At 40.9% G+C, this 20,917-nt stretch overlaps 1 protein-coding gene across 15 annotated transcripts in view; it reads left to right on the forward strand.

Annotated features, from left to right (window-relative positions):
- The window catches only part of ptprsa (protein tyrosine phosphatase receptor type Sa), a 234,714-nt gene that overhangs the window by 98,546 nt on the left and 115,251 nt on the right, over positions 1-20,917 (forward strand). For all 15 annotated transcript variants that reach the window (XM_079594307.1, XM_079594300.1, XM_079594310.1 and 12 more), the window contains 2 exons: positions 13,237-13,382; positions 14,473-14,614. In XM_079594307.1, the coding sequence (XP_079450433.1) occupies positions 13,237-13,382; positions 14,473-14,614 (288 nt within the window). The remainder of the gene's footprint in view (positions 1-13,236; positions 13,383-14,472; positions 14,615-20,917) is intronic.

The following is a 20,917-nucleotide window of genomic DNA, read 5'->3' on the forward strand; positions in this document are numbered from 1 at the left end:
CTGTGTGTGTGATTCAGATGTTTACTAGGCAGTGCACATGGTCCCAGAGCACTAATCACTCCATCCCCCCTCAAACCCCCCAGCCACCCAAACCCTCGGCACGGCGCTGTCTGATTGGCTGCGACGCCGTCTGCTGTGCTCTCACAGGCTCTGATCGCTAATTACTGTCTTGACAGGTTGTCGTGCAGCACAGCCGGCTGAACGGGGGACATTTTGTTGTTGTTCTCGTGTCATTTTCAGTGTTGGAGAAGCTTTGAAACTCATTTGTGAAGTTTACTGCTAATTGAAAGTTGGTACGCTTAGAGGTAAGATGCTATTTTGGAAAAGACATTAGCATTGACATGCTATAAGTTAGCAGTTAGCACTTTAAGTTACAATAAAAATAACTGATTTGTTTAAATGAACTGTTTTAGCTATTCACTATTAGACCGCCTAATGCTTCGTATGAGAGCTTCGAAACTGTCAAGCTACTTATTTTGGTAAGGAGTTGGCACTTAAATGCTAAAATTTAAGAGTTAGCGACATTTGCACAATGTTACAAAAATAGGAAGTTTATTTTAACCAATTACATCAACTATTTTTGTGATTCACTCAAATTAATTGGATTTCTTAATGAGAGTTTACGATAGCGGTTTTGATTGTTGCATCAGCTAGCATGATGCTAAAGCTACGTGTACAATACAACGTGAGTTAAAAACGGCGTGTTTTCATGATACACCACTTCTAATTGAGAATACATTGCTTGTATATGTACACTGAAAAAAATTGCTAGTAAAAATGGCAAGTAACATCAAATTAAACACAAATTTGAAGTAGATCAATTGAAATAATGTTTTATTTGCAACTTCAACACTTACAGCGTAGTTAAGCTAGTAGCATTGCTAGTAACACTGATATATTAATCCATTTCTTTACTGTTTTTCTCGTTAATATCTCATTTCACTCTAAAATGCATCAATTACGGACATAAATTGGGTTGCGTATTGACTTTAAATGATTTTTGTTCTCGTAAGCCCCTGTGTAGGGAGATGCGCGGCCCACCTGAGGTGGTTTTGTCGTTCGGCTGAACACACACACACTGGCTGCTGTTTCGACACAGACACAAGGCGAGTGGATGTCACCTCTGCGAGAGGTTGCCAACTGCATGATGTCATCCTCACCGCCTCCCTCGCGCTCGCGCTTGTGCTCATAAATCAACATGTGGAGGAGACGTTTTTAATCAAAAAGAAAAAAGGGCTGTGAATAAATCTGGCCTGTGGTAATAAAGCTGGGGGCTTGTTTTTGTGTGTGTATGTGTGTGTGTGTGTGTGTGTGTGTGTGTGCAGAAAGTCCAGTGGCTTTACATTTACACAATTAGCTTATGGGTACACGCACACACACACACATTCACGCACGCACATACACCTCACATTCACACACACACACACACAAACACACACCTCACACACGCACACACAACTCACACACACACACACACACGAACACATTCACGCACACACATACACCTCACACACACACACACATACACACCTCACACGCGCACACAAAACTCACACACGCTCATACACACACACACACACACACACACGGACATACACTTCACAGGTGCACACACACTCACGCACACACAACTCACCCACACCCACACACACACACACACACACACACACACACACACGAATATACACTTCACATGTGCACACACACTCACGCACACACAACTCACTCACACACACACACACACCTTGCATACACACACACCTCACAAGCACACCTCTCCCACACATACACACATATAACTCATGCACGCGCACACACTCATACTCGCTCACGCAGACATCCAAACTCTCATGCACGCACAATTACATGCACACTAGCACGCACAAACACCTCACACACTTACACACACTCTTACACACTTCTACCCCCACACACACATACACAATTTCACTCACATATTCTCTCACAGACTCACACACACAATCTCTCTCACACACACACACACACACATACACTCTCTCACAGCCACATATGCACTCACACACACTCTCTCACACACACACACACACACATACACAATTTCACACACATATTCTCTCACAGACTCACACACACATACTCTCTCACACACACACACAAACACACACACACACACACACACACACAGTCTCCATCCTCACTATATAAGAAACAGTTTAGTACAGTGTGACTTGATTGGTATGTATCCGCATTACATCAACCCGCTTATTAGTCCGTATCCTTGACTCTGGGCCGAGGCGTCAGACGGGGTCCGCTTTCCCACAATGCTCCACACCAGCTCTAAAAACAGTCGGATCGGCCTGGGTGCGCCTCCGTCTGACCACACAACACCCAATCTGAACCTCTCTCCCCCTGAAAACCTCCAGCGTCCAGCGCCGCGTCGCCCAGACCGAAATACCCCCTGTCGAAACTGTACACCGCAATCTGCACAACGCTGCCGTCCCACTGCGTGTTCCTGCTCACACACACCACCACTGCCCAATCACACAGCCGGCCGTCCCACTGCGTGTTCCTGCTCACACACACACCACTGCCCAATCACACAGCCGGCCGTCCCACTGCGTGTTCCTGCTCACACACACCACCACTGCGTGTTCCTGCTCACACACACCACCACTGCCCAATCACACAGCCTCGGCTTATTCCTCCATTTACAGTTACAATGACTTCCCGTCGCCATTGCTATATGTGACCCTGGGCCTGGACCACAAAACCAGTCATACGGGTACATTTCTTGAAATTGAGATTTATAAATCATATGAAAGCTGAATAAATAATATTTCCATTGATGTGTGGTTTGTTAGGATAGGACAATATTTGGTCGAGACACAACTATTGAAAATCTGGAATCTGAGGGAGCAAAAAAATCTAAACATTGAGAAAATCTCCTTTAACTCCTTTAACACACGACCCGAAGCATGCAGCGCGCAAGGACTGAATTGAGCTCTCTTTCGCGTCTGAATGGACAAATACACACAACAGTATGCCTAAATGTCCGTTTTGGAGAGTATTCACGTAAACACAGTCGGTTATGTCTCTACAGAACGTACAGTGCATCCGATCTGCACACTCGGTCTTAAAGTGACAGTGCGTAATAAACCCAATGCCTTCTGTACACTTAATATTGATCAAACAACAAAATAAAAAGAGAAAATTAACTTCTCTTTAATATCTTTAAGGATTAATTATATTTAATTATATTAAACAAATAAATAAATCTAAACAATCACATAACATTTAAAATATTTTTTTTCCAAAGGTGTTTTCTATCATTTTAGGTCGTTTTTTTTTCACGCTGATGTAAATTTAAGTGTTCGTTTTTTTTTGTTTTTTTTATAAGTTTGGTTTTAGTTCGTTATTTTTATGCTATAAAAAAAACGGGAATGTGACGTCATGATTGACAGCTGTGGCCACGCTACATATGGTGAGTACCAAACACCATCTCCTGGTACTCACCTGAGTAGTAGTGAAAAAGTAGTGTTCCCTTAAATTATACGTTTATCTCTGTACAGCAGCTTTGAAACAATCTACATTGTTAAAAGCACTATATAAATGTAGATTACTTGACTTGACTTTAAAGTTGTGCATTTATGTTCACGATTGTGCTGCATTCACTCACAAAAATACATGTTTTATATATTTACGGTAGGACATTTACTAAAAATCTTCATGGAACATGATCTTAATATCCTGATGATTTTTGGCATAAAAGAAAAATGATAATTTTGACCCATACAATGTATAGTTGTTATTGCCACAGATATACCCGTGCGACTCCAGACTGGGTTTGTGATGGTTCCTTCACATATTAGGAATCCCGCCAAAGGCTTACTTGTTGTCGTTCCTCAGAGCGATGCTCGCTCCGCCGTGATATTTCAGGAAACGGCGGCGTGCCACGGGACGCTGTAGCATTTAGCAATCTCCTTAAGTGTCCGCATGCAGTCCGCGCCCTTGCCAGATCCCCTCCGCTTTGATTGACTCGGGCAGAAAGTGACGAGAGCGATTTCAATAATTTATTTTTCCTTTGAAGCTTCCAAGTGAGAGATTTCAGTCCCCCGAGGGAGAGAGCCCCCCCTTCGCCTTGTCTCTTTAAAGTTATCAGCTAAAAGGCCCCCGAATGTCCCTCATTACCTGGCTTGTACAGGTCTAACCTCCCAAACACAGCTCCATCGCTAAAGTAAATCTCGAGGTGATAAAGTTATCAGATCTAATTATTCATCTATCTAACAAATCTTAATTGACGATTATATTTAATCACCCACACCAAGGTGCTTTCAGGTTAGTTGTTAAAGAGAAAATAAATCCCGTCATCGTTTACGCGCCCTCGTGACGTTCTTTCGTAGAGCACCAAAGGAGACGTTTCTACGCATGTTCATGCTGCTCTTTTCCCAGAACTGTGACTAGGCCACATCAAGCCCCGGAAACGACAAAAAAGCACAGGAAAAGTTGTCTGAACGATTAATCGTTAAAAGATCGCAATCTCCATTCAAACTCCACGTACTAAATGCCAATGATTTGTCCGTTAAACCTTTGACAGAATCTCACCAGAACATTCGGATCTGCGCTGACCCGCTGAACGCAACTTGGCGCTTCAAATAACGATTGTATCAATTACATCGTTACGCCACTAGGTGGCGACAAGTGGCTTAAAATGCCACTTGCGATTTGTTCAAAAATATTCCAAAATTTTTCATTAATTAAAGTCCCCGGCTTAGATAATCATTGATCACAAAAATTACATATTTTAAAAAAAAATCCTTAAAAAAAAAATGTATGCCTTAAATAGCTTGAATGTAAGTCGACACCCTGCCTCATTTAGTATACACTGTTCTATGAATATGCTAATTAGCCCCGCCTCCACTCACTCACAGTGTTTCGACACAGTTCCCCTTGTGGTGAAAATCTAGTTTTTAATATTGTTTATATGTCTATGTGGTGTTATTAATCTGCTTTAAGACACACCATGTGTAAGTTCATAAGTCGACAGCATTGCTGAGTATTTTCTGCTTAAAACTGCAGTGAACCAAAGACAGTCTCAAAAACACGGTTTGAAATCGCTGGTGTTTCTGACGTCACACACTACCTTGTAACCAATCAGATCAACGTGTGATCGTCAACCAGTGCATCTCTGAGTGAGTGAGTGAGTGAGTGGAGGCGGGGCTCATTTGCATATTCATAGAACCGCGAATCCTAAATGAGGCAATGGTGTCGAGTTACGTTCAAGATATTTTAAGGCATGAAGACATTTTTTTTCAAATATGTAATTTTGGTGATTAAAGATGAGTTTTAAGGAATTAATTTGTTATGATTTGTCATATGATTTTAATTTATTTGATTGTGTTGACATTGTTGTATGGATAGCGACGCCAAAGACCAATTTTTAGCCAAGGCTGGACAATAAAGTACAGCTACACTAAATATGTTGACGTGCAAAGTTATAAGCTTTGGCAAATAATCATACAAATATTGTCATAATTAAATACGTTGGCGCTCTAAGTTGGACGCTAATTTCCATGCGTCAAAAGTATGCAACGGTTCAATTGAGATACCAGACTTTCGAAGTAAAGGACTTCAATTTCTCATGCAAATCTGTCACATGACTTCTGGAGACTTGTGTACGAGTCGTTTGGACTGTTATGCTCAATGTTTTATTGTACAGCACTTTGGTGCAACTCTGTTGATTTTAAATGTGCTATAGAAATAACTTGACTTGTTTTATGCTTATTTTTGGATCTTGAAAGCTCCTGATCACTATACGCTTTCGTTGTATGGAAAAGATTGGCTTGAACATCCGTCAAAATATCTTCTTTTATGTCCCACAGAAGACAGTAGACATGAGTGTGTGTAAAAGACAGCATTTTCGTCTCTTTAAAATCCCCCAGTAGACGCTTGGCCAGCAGATGGCGCCCCGTGGCTCGTGTCACCTCCACCTGCTGGAGATACACACTCGCACACACACTTTCCTGAGCAGCTCGGATTAATCATGAAGCAGTTTAGCTGGCTCGGATTTGCTGAATGTCAAAAATGATTATTGCATGTCACCTTTGTGATCCAGCATCCGCGACTGAGCCCTTTACCAGAGTCCCATCTCAGTCAATAGCCTGAAAAGACTTTCTTTGTGGCTCCGTTCGCTTTCAGAGAGGAAGCAAACCGTTAATCAAGAGGTATTACAAGTACTGAGGTGAACATTTGATGATTTTGTTTGTGTTTTTGATCAAACCCAGACGGTTTAGTTTGTTTATTGTTCTCATTTGCATAATTGATGTCACGGCTACAATTAAAAGCGGTCAGCCATTGAATTCAAGCCTGACTGACATAATGATGTTGTTTGTGGCGCTTTATTCAGCAGTCTTTGTGTTTTAGCGCACACACTGACCACAAAACCAGTCACATGGGTACATTTTTTGAAATTGAGATGTATACATCACAGAAAGCTGAATAAATAAGCTTTCCATTGATGTGTGGTTTGTTATGACAGGACAATATTTGCTCGAGACACAACTATTGAAAATCTGGAATCTGAGGAGCAAAAAATCTAAAAATTTAGAAAATATCCTTTAAAGTTGTGCATTTATGTTCACGATTGTGCTGCATTCACTCACAAAAATACATGTTTTATATATTTACGGTAGGACATTTACTAAATATCTTCATGGAACATGATCTTAATATCCTCATGATTTTTGGCATACAAGAGAAATGGATAATTTTGACCCGTACAATGTATAGTTGGCGATTGCCACAGATATACCCGTGCGGCTCCAGAGTCCAGACTGGGTTTGTGGTCACATATATCCAGGGTCAATTCTGTCTTTTATAGTTTTATCATGATCTTTTTGCAAAGACATGTGATGTGAGATTCCCACAGTCCACTCCGAGGACTTGAACCCTGGAGCGATCGCAGGTGTCCGTGTTTACGAGGCCTGTCGACATGTCCCGATCGCCCGAGGACGCTGCAAATCACTTTAGATTGTTGCAATTTCCTCCTCGTCTCAGTTGCAAAATTGGCCTTATTGTTAAAGTTAATTTGCTAAAGCTCTCGGTAGACTTTGACTTACTCACCCCACACCTGCTACAGATTTTCTTATCCAGACTTCTGCAGGAAAACAGCGGCTCGTTGGGATCGGCTTTAAGTATCATAATCAGCGGTAATTGTGGTAATATGACAGGAGAATTGTGGGAAGAGGACAAGCACAGCGGGACGAAACTAGTGACTTCCTGTTGTGTGCAGTTTCTTTATACGCTTTTGTTCAAGTAATTCTTTTTTTTCTCCTTTAAAACAAAAATTAAATAGACACATGAGACAATGTTTGACATGCAGATTAAAAATAAGAGATGATCATAATAATGAGACGAAAAAGTAAACCACTAAATCTCATTCAATAATTGAGCGGGTTAATATAGCCTATCTTTAATTATTTATTTATTTTAAAAACGAAAAGTCATTATATATAAAAAAAAACCGGTGCAATTCAGAGATCTTAATTGTTTTTATTATTTATAATAAAATAATATTATTTATAAGTTATTTATTATTATTACTACTACTTTTAAGACTGAAAACTCATTATATTAAAGAAACCGGTGCATGCGACACAAATGGCAATGTTTAAAATATATAAATTCTGATTTTATTATTAGAATCATGTTTATTATTTTATTGTATTATTATTATTAACGCCGTTGTATTAAAGAATCTGGTGCAACATAACACATAACAACATATAACATGACATAACATCATAACATAACATCATAACATGACATCATAACATGACATGACATCATAACATGACATGACATCATAACATGACATAACATATAACATGACATCATAATATATAAATACATAACATGACATCATAACATGACATCATAACATGACATCATAACATGACATAACATATAACATGACATCATAACATGACATCATAACATGACATCATAATATATAAATACATAACATGACATGACATCATAACATGACATCATAAGATGATATGAGATCATAACATGACATCATAACATGACATAACATAATAACATGACATCATAACATGACATAACATATAACATGACATCATAACATGACATCATAACATGACATCATAAGATGATATGAGATCATAACATGACATCATAACATGACATCATAACATGACATAACGACATGTCATATGTTATGTAACATTTTATGTCGTTATGTTATATCACTTCGTGCTTGAACACCTAATAAGAACGATACATTTTTGCCAGTTATAGCGCCACCTATGGTCCGATCTCCATGAAACTCGGCATGGTTCCTCACCATGTTATGACACATATGCTGATAAATGTTTGTGCAGTTCTGAGTTTTTATTTAGGATTTATAGGCTTTTGAGTGTCATGTTATATGTTGTTATATTTTATGTTCTGTAATGTTATATGTCATGTCATGTTATGATGTTATTTGTTATATGTTGTTATATGTTATGTCATTTCAAGGCTTGATGTTATGACATGTTATATGTCATGTCATATGTTAAGACATTATCTAATAGAAACCGGTGTGCTAGTCCCAAACGGCGCTGTCATGCTCGACTGTAAAAGACCCAAATGACCCGCTTAGGGTTAATGATGATGACCTCATGAGAACATCTGCACAAAAACCGCATTCGACCTTTACTGCCATCTGTTTAGAAATCATTTCTGAGTGGATTTAGTGGCTCACAGATGCTCCGCAACTGCGTTTCTGAGTAATGCTCTGCATTATGCCACATAACTAGATATTTATATCGTGTGTTCCCCCTCCTGTTTGGGACTGTTAGTCTCCTGCATCTTCTGACGAAGCCTTCGCGCCAGTCGATTAGCTAGTGAGAAACGCCCGGCTCGCGCGTTTCCATAGCGATGTCTGAAGTCAGATCTGTTGACCGATGGGCATGTTGGCTTCGTGTGGCCGGAGAGAGAGAGAGAGAGAGAGAGAGTCGGTCTGAAGTCAGTCGAGCACACGGCCACAAATCTCTGTGTTCAAGCAGGCGAAGCTAAACCTGCGGCGGCCCTTTTCCTCTCACCGGGACTTCTAGTTTTACTCGGCGTCACAAAGGCTTTCAGTTAAGTCTGCAAGACCTTTTTTTTTGTCATTTTTGTGGTTTGCTATGAATCTAAAGATGACCTTCTTCACATCTAGGCAAACGCACTTTCCATAATGTTAGTGTCAAACCCCGGTCTTGTTATTATGAGAGCAGGTGCTTGGCTTGTATGTAGATATTGGTTTAGAGTCCAAACATTACAGATGTTTAGGCCGAAACATGTTGCTCTCATTGATTTCTCAAATTACAGCCACTTAGGACATTATCCAGCACTGGGATCCCCGTAATTGCCCTTTTTAGAGGTAAAGTACGTGTGATACCGAAATGTGCCTTTTTACCCTTTCAGATAAGCCTCAATCAGTGGTTGAAAGGTGGCTATTTTAAACAAGATGGGCGACAAGTGATGCTCTTTCCCTTTTTCCTAAAACGCCCCTGATGGGCTGCCATTTTTTGCGCCTGCATTTTTCTAATTCTCAGTATAATGGAGCTGTTTTTTTATAAGCTTGGGAAGGTTTCTTCTTTTCTCCGTTGATTATGGTTAGTCATCTGTCACCCCGAGCCTCCCATTATAGGAGACTCACCAAATGGAGGCGACAGAATCATGTTATTATAAGCGATTCGGGAGACCTGCACGTCTTAAAGGTACACTGTGTAGTTTTTTAAGTATTTTATTAGCTAAAAAGTATTCATGCGTCGAAAAGTATTTTTTTCAAAAATATGTCCTCATTGGTGTAAAATTACCTCTGCCAATGACCTGACTGAATTTCTTATCTTTATTTACATGGGACGGGTAAGTCCATGTCGTTCCGCCATTTTGAAAAACTATAATAGCAGCGAGGGACAAAAAGCACTAGCTTACCTCAACGCGTTTCCACAACACGTTTTCGTTCAGAGCCAGCGTCACGCGACTGAAGTGGACAAGCAGATCAGTGAGAGGCGCTTCATAAACTTCATGCATTCGTTTGTTCGTTGAAGTTGCAGTTTGTTTGAAATAACGAACCTCATCACCCGAAAGAAAACTCGATGAAGTGCGATTGGAAGACATGTTGTCATAGCTTCTTGGTACATAACGGCTACCATAGTTGCAACACGCATTTGAAAAAGCGAGGCGCTAGAGCGCACTATTCGCTTGAACGCAAAATACACTTTCACTGCTAGATGGGAGAAACTACACAGTGTGCCTTTAACGCGAGTCTGAAAGGAGATAAAGCATGTCCTTACCCACGACATGAAAATAAATAATATATATGTATGTATATCACAATCTGTGCTTTGTGCTGTCAGGAAAAGGAAAACATTGGTATCATTTCTCCTTCATAGCGTTTTTGAGTTCTGTAAACAGAAGTAAGTGTCTGCTAGTGGAAAGGTTAATTGTGTGAGTGATCCTCTTTGTCTCGGGAAGTCTCGGCTCGTCAAAGCTTCTCTATTACACTCACAAGCTCTCTGTCAGAAAATCCATAACTGACTGCGCTGTAGGCCGTCGCATGTGGCCGCTAACGGTCATGGGTAAAGCGTCGATACACAGCCGGCGGGAATGTGTGACCTCGGGCTACACAGGCACTGAACAGAGAGGTTACACAGCACAGGTTAAACTACAGGGCGCTAGTCAGTCCATCACTCACGGCTGGTTTTTCTGACCTTCGTCTTGTAGTGGAGCTGCGCGATTAATCGTTAAAAGATGGCGATCTCGATTCAAACACCCACGCAATCTCATTCCTAAATGACAATGATTCGACAATGATCACAGCGAACATTCAGATCTGCGTATGATCCAGAGAGAGCCGTTGTCATGTGTAGATATAAAGCAGCTTCACAAAAAGTATTTTTTTGAAATAGTCAACCACACAGCAGACCCTGCAACTCATTTACGGCATATGGAATGATCCCCCAAATAAAAACAATTTTTTTTGTAAGCCACCTGACACGTGTTCGTTCATCCAATAGTATTCATGGGACGAAAGTGAAAGTGATGTAGTTGAGGGTGATGAAAAAGGGGAGACAAGAGTCTCCAGAAATTACGTATTTGAAAAGTGTGATAGTACCAGGTGTAACGGTACTGACCACTTGTGATCAGTTCACCGAAAACGCATCTTAATATAAGGCTTTCACTCTCGCTCGCTCGATTTATGCGATATTGGTATATAATTTGCGGACGTCAGGGAGCCGCTATCAATATGCAGGAGAATCCTGGACTTTCCCGAGAGTGGTTGGATGTCTTGACACAGTATTGTTTTTTCTGTGTTACATATATTCATATTAACATAGAAGAACTGGGATAAAAGTTTATTGTTTGCATATAAACACTGATTTCTACGGTAGTGATCAGTATAGAGCAAATCACCTTTTGAAAGAAAGTAACCGTGCTTCAAATAACGGTTGTATCATTACACCAGTAGGTGGCGACAAGTGACTGTTATAAAAATTATTTGTCATTGAATCATTAATTCAAGAGATGTGTTACCAAAAAAACGCTGATTCATTCAGTAATGAAGCAAGGGAAGTATTTAGTATTTATTCATTGAATCATTCACTCAACCCGATTAAAAAAAAACTCCAGTAACGTACATATTTTATTTAGCTGGAATTGTGGGAGAATCGTGATCTCTATTTGAAACAAAAAAATCATGATTCTCAATTCTCAGAATCGAGCAGCACTAATGTAATAAGTTTTTTGTTGTTGTTGTTTTTTCTGGGTGGGGGGGGGTTGCTCTACCAAATAATTATGACTCATACCAACTAAACTAGTAAACCTGTGTGTGTTTGCGCTGTGAAAGTTGAACTTTCTTAACTTCATAATAAGACAGAAAGACCTCGGGCATCATCCTCTCTCCACTCTCTGGAACTTCACAACGCTTCAAGTGTGTTTATCCGCACCCGGAGATTCAGGGGCTCGCCTGCCTGCCTGCCCACGGGCGGTTAATAATTAATTTGCCGTGCTTGCCTGACCGTTTGATCATCTCCTCATATCTGCACGCTTTCTGGATTTTAGCATGTTCCCCTAGAGAGCCTCTTCTCATGTCTTGTTGTGTCAAGCTTGACCTACTGCCCCGCCGAGAGAAAAAAGCGAGCGCCGGCGGAGGCCCACCGAGAAGAGTCGAGGTAGATGGCATGATAATTTGATGAGCCGAGAACAAGCTGTGCTGGGTTCTGATGAAAAAAAAATCACACGTTTTTATTTTCCAAAACTAGCGTAATCTACAAAGAATAAGAAGTAATGGTACACCGAATGACAGCCCCTGGTCTCCACAAGCTGGAATAGCTAGGTCACGACAGAAAGGCAGAATGATCCGTCGTTACCGACTGTCAGCCCCAATCATCTCCTGGATATCATTAGCTTACAGCTGGCGTGTCTTATACGAAACGTGCGTGGGGTTTTGGATGCTTCACCTGACAAGGGGCTTTCAAATCATGGCAGAATCACAGGTACTTTATTATTCATTGACCAATAAATTATTCACAATGGCGTCGACGTGCTTATTTTCTGTGGTGTAATTACCGGCGTGCTGAAACACAGGCACTTTCCGTTGGCGCCGCCCTGGTTTCTCCCCAACATTTCTATCACAGCGGGACACAGGTCACTAGCCCACTTCAGTGCTAGTCCACTCACACGCTATTTTATGGTCGAATGCACTTTGAGTAACTGTTAAATTGCATACATGTATGTGGGTGTGTGTTCAATCACTCTGCTATTTCATTTAATTGATTTGCTGTTACAGTGGCCTTGTAGCAGCGTGCAACTCTTACTATTTCTGCAGTATGCATAGTATGTACATTTTTTGTATACACTGAATGTATGACATGCTAACAATGTAAATTTTTTCCCAAAATGCAATGTGTTCATCTTGACTTACCATTTCCGGTGTGAACAGGAAGTAATATCAGCTGACTTTTTTTGTACATAGTCGTTACATGCTCATTAGAACATTCAACATGGTGAGGTTATTTGAAAACAATGTAGCATACTTTGCATAATAGCATAATGTAGCATGTTTGAAACATTTGACGCAACATGTAGCGTATTGTTTCAAATGCTATTTTTGACCAAATATAGAAGGAAGTATCGTAAATAGTAAGCGAGTATTCCATTAAAGCTAAATGCTAATAATATTTTGCTTTTTTTCTTGTTTAGCTGCACCACAGTTTACAAAAAGACCTCAAAACATGATTGGCGTCTCCGGGGGTGTTGTATCCTTCGTTTGCCAAGCCGCAGGCGACCCCAAGCCAAGAGTAACCTGGAACAAGAAAGGGAAGAGGGTGAACTCTCAACGCATCGAGGTAAGACTTAGCATGCTAGTACTTTAAACATATCAATAAAATAATCAACCATTCCTGTAGTATTACTCACAAAATGCCATCAAAAGCATCTGGAACTGTTTTTGGGTTAGTTCTCAAGTGTTTATGAAGCACACAGCTTAGCTTCTGTGGATATTTAGCAGAGCTAGTCTTGTCTTGTTTTCCTTGCTTGTTTGCTGTGTTCTTTTATCATAACACAGCTGGCAGCTGTAGTGTCTTGATCGATGTTTAGTGTTTCTTAATTAAAACTAGCTCTGAATTTAACCATTCTGTCACTATTCAACAAAGATGAAAAACTTCCCTCAAAAAAAGATCAACACAAAAATGCGTTGGCGTTTCCGATCCACTCGTTGGTGCAAACCCAAGAGTACGCTCAACTCGGGCTCAAATTATCATCTTCGTTGAGTTTAAAAGTCATTTTGTGAGGGGTTTTGAATTAATTTGTTTCCCCTGAAGGCTTTGCTTTGATATTGATCTACACACACTTAGGACAGTGTGCCATCACTGGGCTGCTTCTCATTATCCTAGCCTTGAAAACTCACACACTCACACACACACAAAAAAAACGAAGAGAGTTTTGCCACTGGCTTACAAAGAGCCTCGTTCCTCTTTGTCATTCCCTATTGATTCGTGCGACTGTTTCGCTACAATGACATCAAATGCGAAAGCACCGCAGGAGCCTAATTAACTCTCTTGCATAATTTGAGCTCGCAGCAACATATAGATGTTACAGGAGCCTAAAAATAGAAGCACAACAATTTCTATCAGAATTAACTGAATGTAAGCATAACCTGAAAAGAGTTAGGGTTATGTTAAAAGTTAGGGATGCTTGTTGACCAAGGAAGCGAGAACACCAGCACCAAAACTTTTAAATTTGGAAGTTACGTGTCATTTACCAAAACTAGAGCAACCAGGAATTAAATGCCTTGCTTTTGGGTACTTAGGATCGGTAACGCTCCAGTTCTGGGATTGAATTAATGGCCTTTTTGTCTCTTTAACCACTGTTAACAACATTTACCATGAAGCTTTTCAATTAAATATTCCGAACCCACTCTTTGTCGCTCTCACACAGACGATAGAGTTTGACGAAGGTGCGGGGGCCGTCCTGAGGATCCAGCCTCTCCGGGCGCCTCGAGACGAGAACATCTACGAGTGTGTGGCGGAGAACAGCGAAGGCGAAGACAGTGTCCAAGCTACGCTGTCGATCATTAGAGGTAAGAGTACAGACATATGGGTTGACAGCAATCTTGCTTCTAGAGGGCCAAATTCCTGCCTAGAAGTTTCTACACTCTCAGAAAAAAAAGGTAAAAAAGCTGTCACCAGGGCAGTACACTTTTAAAAGATACACCTTTGTACCTTATTTACCACTAAAGGGTACATTTTAGTACCTATATTGTACATATTAGTACCATTTGAATGGGTACCACACTAGAGACAACTTTTTTTCCCTTCTTTTTTTCCCCCAAGAGTGTAGTCAAGTCAAGTCAAGTCACCTTTATTTATATAGCACTTTTTTGATTGTTTCAAAGCAGCTTTACAGAATAACAAGAAAATAATGCATCAAAGTTAGTTTTTTGCTGTACAGCAGATCTAAAAGAAAATAGCATCATAGTTCCAGCTTAAGTAAGTTCACTTATGGTTCATTGTTGTTGTAAAAAAGTTATTAATTTAGTTAATTTATATATACAGCCGCTCTGGGAAAACAGCGATGTCATCTTCCAGCTCAGTTCAGTTCTCATATAATGGCGTCAATGCAGGCAGATCAATAATATTGTTGAATATTAAGTGTCCCCAACTAAGCAAGCCAAAAGCCAAAGGCGACAGTCAGTGGCAAGGAACCAAAACTCCATCAAGTGACGGAATGGAGAGAGAAAAAAACCTTGTGAGAAACCAGGCTCAGTCGCTCAGTTCTCCTCAGTGAACAAACAGTGTATGATTATGATTCAGGCAGCATCACAGGTCAGAAGTCAGATTGGATTGGAACATTCTGAATATTTATCCAGTTTCTTCTGGTTGAAGATCGGGGTCATCGCGCCAGATCCCGGGGAACTTGATTAGTTGGTTCAGGTGTGTTTTATTAGGCTGCTAGAGGGCGACCCTACTGGTAACAGGATTGGATTCCCCTGCTTTAAGTTTATACTACGCATCCCCCTAAGGACCCACCAACAAGAATCCTTTAGATGTCTCACTAATTAAAACACCTGATTCATCTCATCAGCTTCTCAGTATGATGAATCGGGAGCCACCTAATACATTCTGAGAGGTGAGGCCCGAGGACTGGAGTTGAGAAACACTTTGGTTAACTTGAATGTGACCCAATATTACAGTTGCAGAAACTCTAAATCCGTCCTGGCCAGTTGCAGAACCTCTGTCGTCTTCACCATTGAGTTATTCGTTTGTTCCTCGTGCGCTGAGGTCCAGCCATCTGCCTTGTCATTGCCGAGCGCTGGAGCAGGCAGCTTGCAGGCTTCTTCCTGGGCCCGAACCCAAGCCGAGGGTTTTTGTAGGCAGCCCAGTTTTACATGAAAATCCTGGCTTTGGCAAGACCCATGCGGCTCAGGAAGGAACACAGGCTGTAGCACTAGGGCGAAAAAAACTACTGCTCCCCCCCCCCACCCCACCCCTCGCTCTCTCATCCCCATCTGCTGTGGGCCCGCATTTACATTGAGCCTTATCAGAAGAGCAAGCCCCACACACACTTGTACAAAGGCCGACACATGTGTCCATGCGCTCCCAGAGGAGAGTGCCTCGGCTCATGAACACCTGCGTGGACTTCAATCAAAATCAATTAAACTGTCCACCATCGTTCTCACAATTTGTGGTCTCGAGCAAACTCTTCTTTCATTTTGTCCCTGGCCAACTTGTGAAGCTAGTGACTTCATTAAGTACTCAGTCACCTTGCCTTTTTCTTCAGGGTGTGTCCGCCCGCCTGCGGCAGAGACAAGGCTTTGCCGTAAATCTGCCGGTGCTCTTTCCAGGGGCTTAGGTTTGTTTTTAGCTGCCTTCTGGCTGCCCACAAGAGCGGTGAGCAGAATGCTTAAGATGTGCCATCTGCTTTTCTGCCGAGTCCTCTGAGAGTCCTTGGGGGAGTCTCGGAGAAAACCAAGGATAAGACACCTGCAACTGTCGGTGCTTCTCCTCTATGTCACTACGGGTGTTGAACCCTTTCTTCCCCTCCTCTGCTTTCTTCTCCTATAGCCTCGCTGTTTTCCTCTTCATTCTGACCCTGGCTTTGAGCCCGTCTTGGCAGTCTTGTCCACCACTGAACCAGAGCTAGCACTTGATAGAGTCCAACAGCAACAGCAGCCCAGGTTTCGCCATCTGCTCGCACCCTGCGAGGTGTCAGACGCGCGCACACTTCTTTACACATTCAGGTGTGTCTGGCCTTAACTTGCCCCTGGTCACGCTGTGAGAATGCTGGGTTCAGTGTGCTGGCCAACAAAGGATCAAAACAGCAACGCTGGACGCGTTTGGCATCGTGCAACCCGAATCCAAAGGTGTCAGACCACCTTTCCAAAACATTAGCTCTCGTCCAAAACCTTATACTTTATTATAGTTTCATAGTAGGCTAACTCCAGATGTGAAGGCTTTCCCTAAAGCAATTAGGAAAGCTTTTTCCTAAAGAAATCCTCTAAACAAAAAAAAAAAAAAAAAAAAAATACTCCACACAACCACTGGTTTGCATAATAATTCGTTTATTTTTTATCATATTTCACAGAATAGCATATTTTGTGTAGTTTTAAATACATATTGCATGCATTTAAGCTCATTTAACAAATATTAGAAGTAAAAATTTTACATTTAGAAGTAATTCAAGTCTAATCAACCAGTCTCTGTTGTCCGGTGACTCACATCGCACACCTGTATGTTGCTTTGCATAAAATCAAACAATATACTGAACAATAACGAATTTATAGATGCAAAAATGTACACAAACCTGTATTTTACTGAAGACATGCACCAATTTGACGGAGCTGCACTGCTCTCTCCTTAAGAGGTCGCAAAAAGCCTGCGATAAATAACTCAACCCCTGGGTTGTTACGTCTGACCCAGGATATAGGTTACACAAAAACTACCCAAACACTGGGTTGTTACGTCTGACCCAGGAGGTGGATTACACAAAAACTACCCAAACATTGGGTTGTTACGTCTGACCCAGGATCTGGGTTACACAAAAACTATCCAAACACTGGGTTGTTATGTCTGACCCAGGAGGTGGGTTAGGCAAAAACTACCCAAACATTGGGTTGTTACGTCAGATCCAGAATCTGGGTAGTACAAAAACTACCCAAACACTGGGTTGTTATGTCTGACCCAAGAGGTGGGTTACGCAAAAACTACCCAAACACTGGGTTGTTACGTCTGACCCAGGAGGTGGGTTAGGCAAAAACTACCCAAACATTGGGTTGTTACGTCAGATCCAGAATCTGGGTAGTACAAAAACTACCCAAACACTGGGTTGTTACGTCTGACCCAGGATCTGGGTTACACAAAATCTACCCAAACACTGGGTTGTTACGTCTGACCCAGGAGGTGAGTTACGCAAAAACTACCCAAACATTGGGTTGTTACGTCAGACCCAGAATCTGGGTAACACAAAAACTACCCAAACATTGGGTTGTTACGTTTGACCCAAGAGGTGGGTTACGCAAAAACTACCCAAACACTGGGTTGTTATGTCTGACCCAAGAGGTGGGTTACACAAAATCTACCCAAACACTGGGTTGTTACGTCTGACCCAGGAGGTGAGTTACGCAAAAACTACCCAAACATTGGGTTGTTACGTCAGATCCAGAATCTGGGTAACACAAAAACTACCCAAACATTGGGTTGTTACATCTGACCCAGGAGGTGAGTTACGCAAAAACTACCCAAACATTGGGTTGTTACGTCAGATCCAGAATCTGGGTAACACAAAAACTACCCAAACATTGGGTTGTTACATCTGACCCAGGAGTTGGGTAACTCAAAAACACTGAAAAAATAGTGTATATCTTTTTGGCAGATTGTCTTGCTTTCTTCACCTCTTCTCATCTCTAATCTCATTCTTCACTTCCAGAGTTCGCACTGTGACCCTTCCTCCTTCAAACTCTGAGCGCAGGAACTCGTTAGCACTGCAGAGCGCCAGAGAGGATGATCTCACTACTGCCCATGCCCGTTTGATCAGACGCTTTTAATTGGCTGCTACCCTGCAGGACGAGCCGCGTTTGTTCTGCCGCTCCTCGCGCCATTTTAATTGGACTGTTCTAAGCCCAGACCCTCGCCGCGGAGCCCCTTTTATTAGCCTTTTTTTTATCACAGCTTTCGCGCTGCCATTTCCGAATTCGTCCCTGTCTCGTTTCGTCCCACTCAAGCACAGTTTGAGGAATCTTAATGTCACTTTTCTCTCTCTGTGTCTGGTTTGAAGTGTCATTTCCTCAGAGACGCTCAGCACTTTTTGGATCTATACAACGGAGTTCGATTCCTGACCATGCACATTTCTCTTTCTCCCATATGATATTTAATTCTATTCTTTAAAACTCATAAGACTTATCTGTAGCCGGTTATGAGAGGCGTTGCCCAGTTTGGTGGATCAGGGTTAAACGTCTCTCCACATACCTGATAAACCATAGCATTGGATGCTCGGCCCCCGGGGGATTGTGGGTATTGGTTCTTAAAGCCCCGCCATGAGTGATTTGAAGTAAAAGAGCACAGCTGATTACCACTCCAGCTGTTCTCCGGTGGAAACGCCTGCGTCCAGTAGCGAAAACTGCATTATAAAACATCAGTGCGCTGGAGGCCGTAGACACAGACCACTACTTCCACAGCATGTGGCTACGATTGAGACGCGCGGCATCAATGCTAAAGGTGAGCTGAAGCTACATTATCAGTACATTATGTTTAACGCAGTTAAGAAAGCAGCATGCTTTTTTTTTAGGGAGCCGCGGCTTTAAGTCTCGCCAGTGTCTTTCTCCTCTTCTATTGATTCTTCTCTCCGAATAATCTCTCTGTCTATGGCGGATCCCCGTTGGGTCAATATGAGGCGGTAATTAGCGCTGGCCTGTGTTAGCAGGGCACATGGAGTAGAGTTGCTGACACACGGTTGATCGTTGCAATGGTTGTCTGTGGCGCTAGTGTGTTTTGGAGCAGATCCTCTTCTCCATGTTTACTAACTATTGACTCGACCCCATGTGGGCTGGATACAAGTGCGCTATTTGAACCAGTATTTGGGTAATGCGCGTATTGGAGTGTTGCGTCGTTATCTTAGCGACATGCTACATGCTAACAGAAAACATGATAACTTTTTTGTTAAAGCATATCATACACGCACTGTGATTTTTTTTGGGGGGTGGGGGTGTCAATAAAACAAAGATAATTGGAGTGCATTTTACAAGAAAATAAATTTCAGTTTGTATTAAAAATAAATAAATAAAAAAATCTGTGAAAATATTTGTGATATTTACTAGCTAGTAAAAATAGTTTCAAGTCATTTTTCAGTGCAGTTTCAAACCATTTATTGTTTAACAATTGAATGATTATTTAATATTATATTTATGTTAATTATATATAATTTTGTACAACTATATTAAATATTATAGTTGTATTATTTTATAAATATGTTTTTGAAAACAAATGTATTATTTATTAAAATATTGCATTGATAGTATATTTAGTATTTTAATTATCTGGTAACACTTTACGATAATGTTCAATTTATTAATTGAACCAACAACAACATTCTTTTTTTTACTGCATTTATTAATCTATTGTATTGTTAATTATACTATTATTGACTGTTAATTCATGCTTGTTCATAATCCACTAAATAATATTAATTTATGTGACTTGAAATGTTATTTTATTAGCATACCGTATGTAGAAATTTACATCAGTTATTAATCTAGGTATTTATCATTGATAATTTCCTAACTAATATTAATCAATCGAACCTCATTAACTTTATGTATTTAGTATTTAATAGTTTTATTTTGTATATTTTAGTATATACAAAGCAAAGAGGACTAAAATGAATTAATATTGACATTGTGAAATATTGACTTATTCAATGTTAATAGTTTTTATAAGTTGTCATATAAATGTTAATATTTGTAATATATATATATATTTTTGTCATCTAAAAAGATATGCCATTTTAGTCAGGGTCAATTTAAGAATATGTGAATAAATATTGACTAAACATAAGGGACATTTGCACATGCACACAAAAATATGTCCAGAAGATAAACGTGTAGAAATGAGTAGCAATATAATATTGCAGTGACCTCGACTTGAGTTGCGTCTCAATCTCGCGCTACACTAATGAGAGGAAAAGAGCAGCGCGCGATAGAAGTAATGAAGATCACAGAGAAGATGACAGGGATTCGATTAGAGTCGAACACAGCTGTATTACCCGCGTCTGCCTCTCATAAACAACAGCAATTCCCATCCGCGCGCTCTCAGCTGCTCCCCGATGCATAATGCATCCGTTTAGCCGCGTTCAGATCTGCCAACGCGCGTGGACTCTGTCGCGATCCATT

The sequence above is a fragment of the Phoxinus phoxinus genome, assembly GCF_949152265.1.
Source record: "Phoxinus phoxinus genome assembly, chromosome: 20".
Taxonomy (NCBI): Eukaryota; Metazoa; Chordata; class Actinopteri; order Cypriniformes; family Leuciscidae; genus Phoxinus; species Phoxinus phoxinus.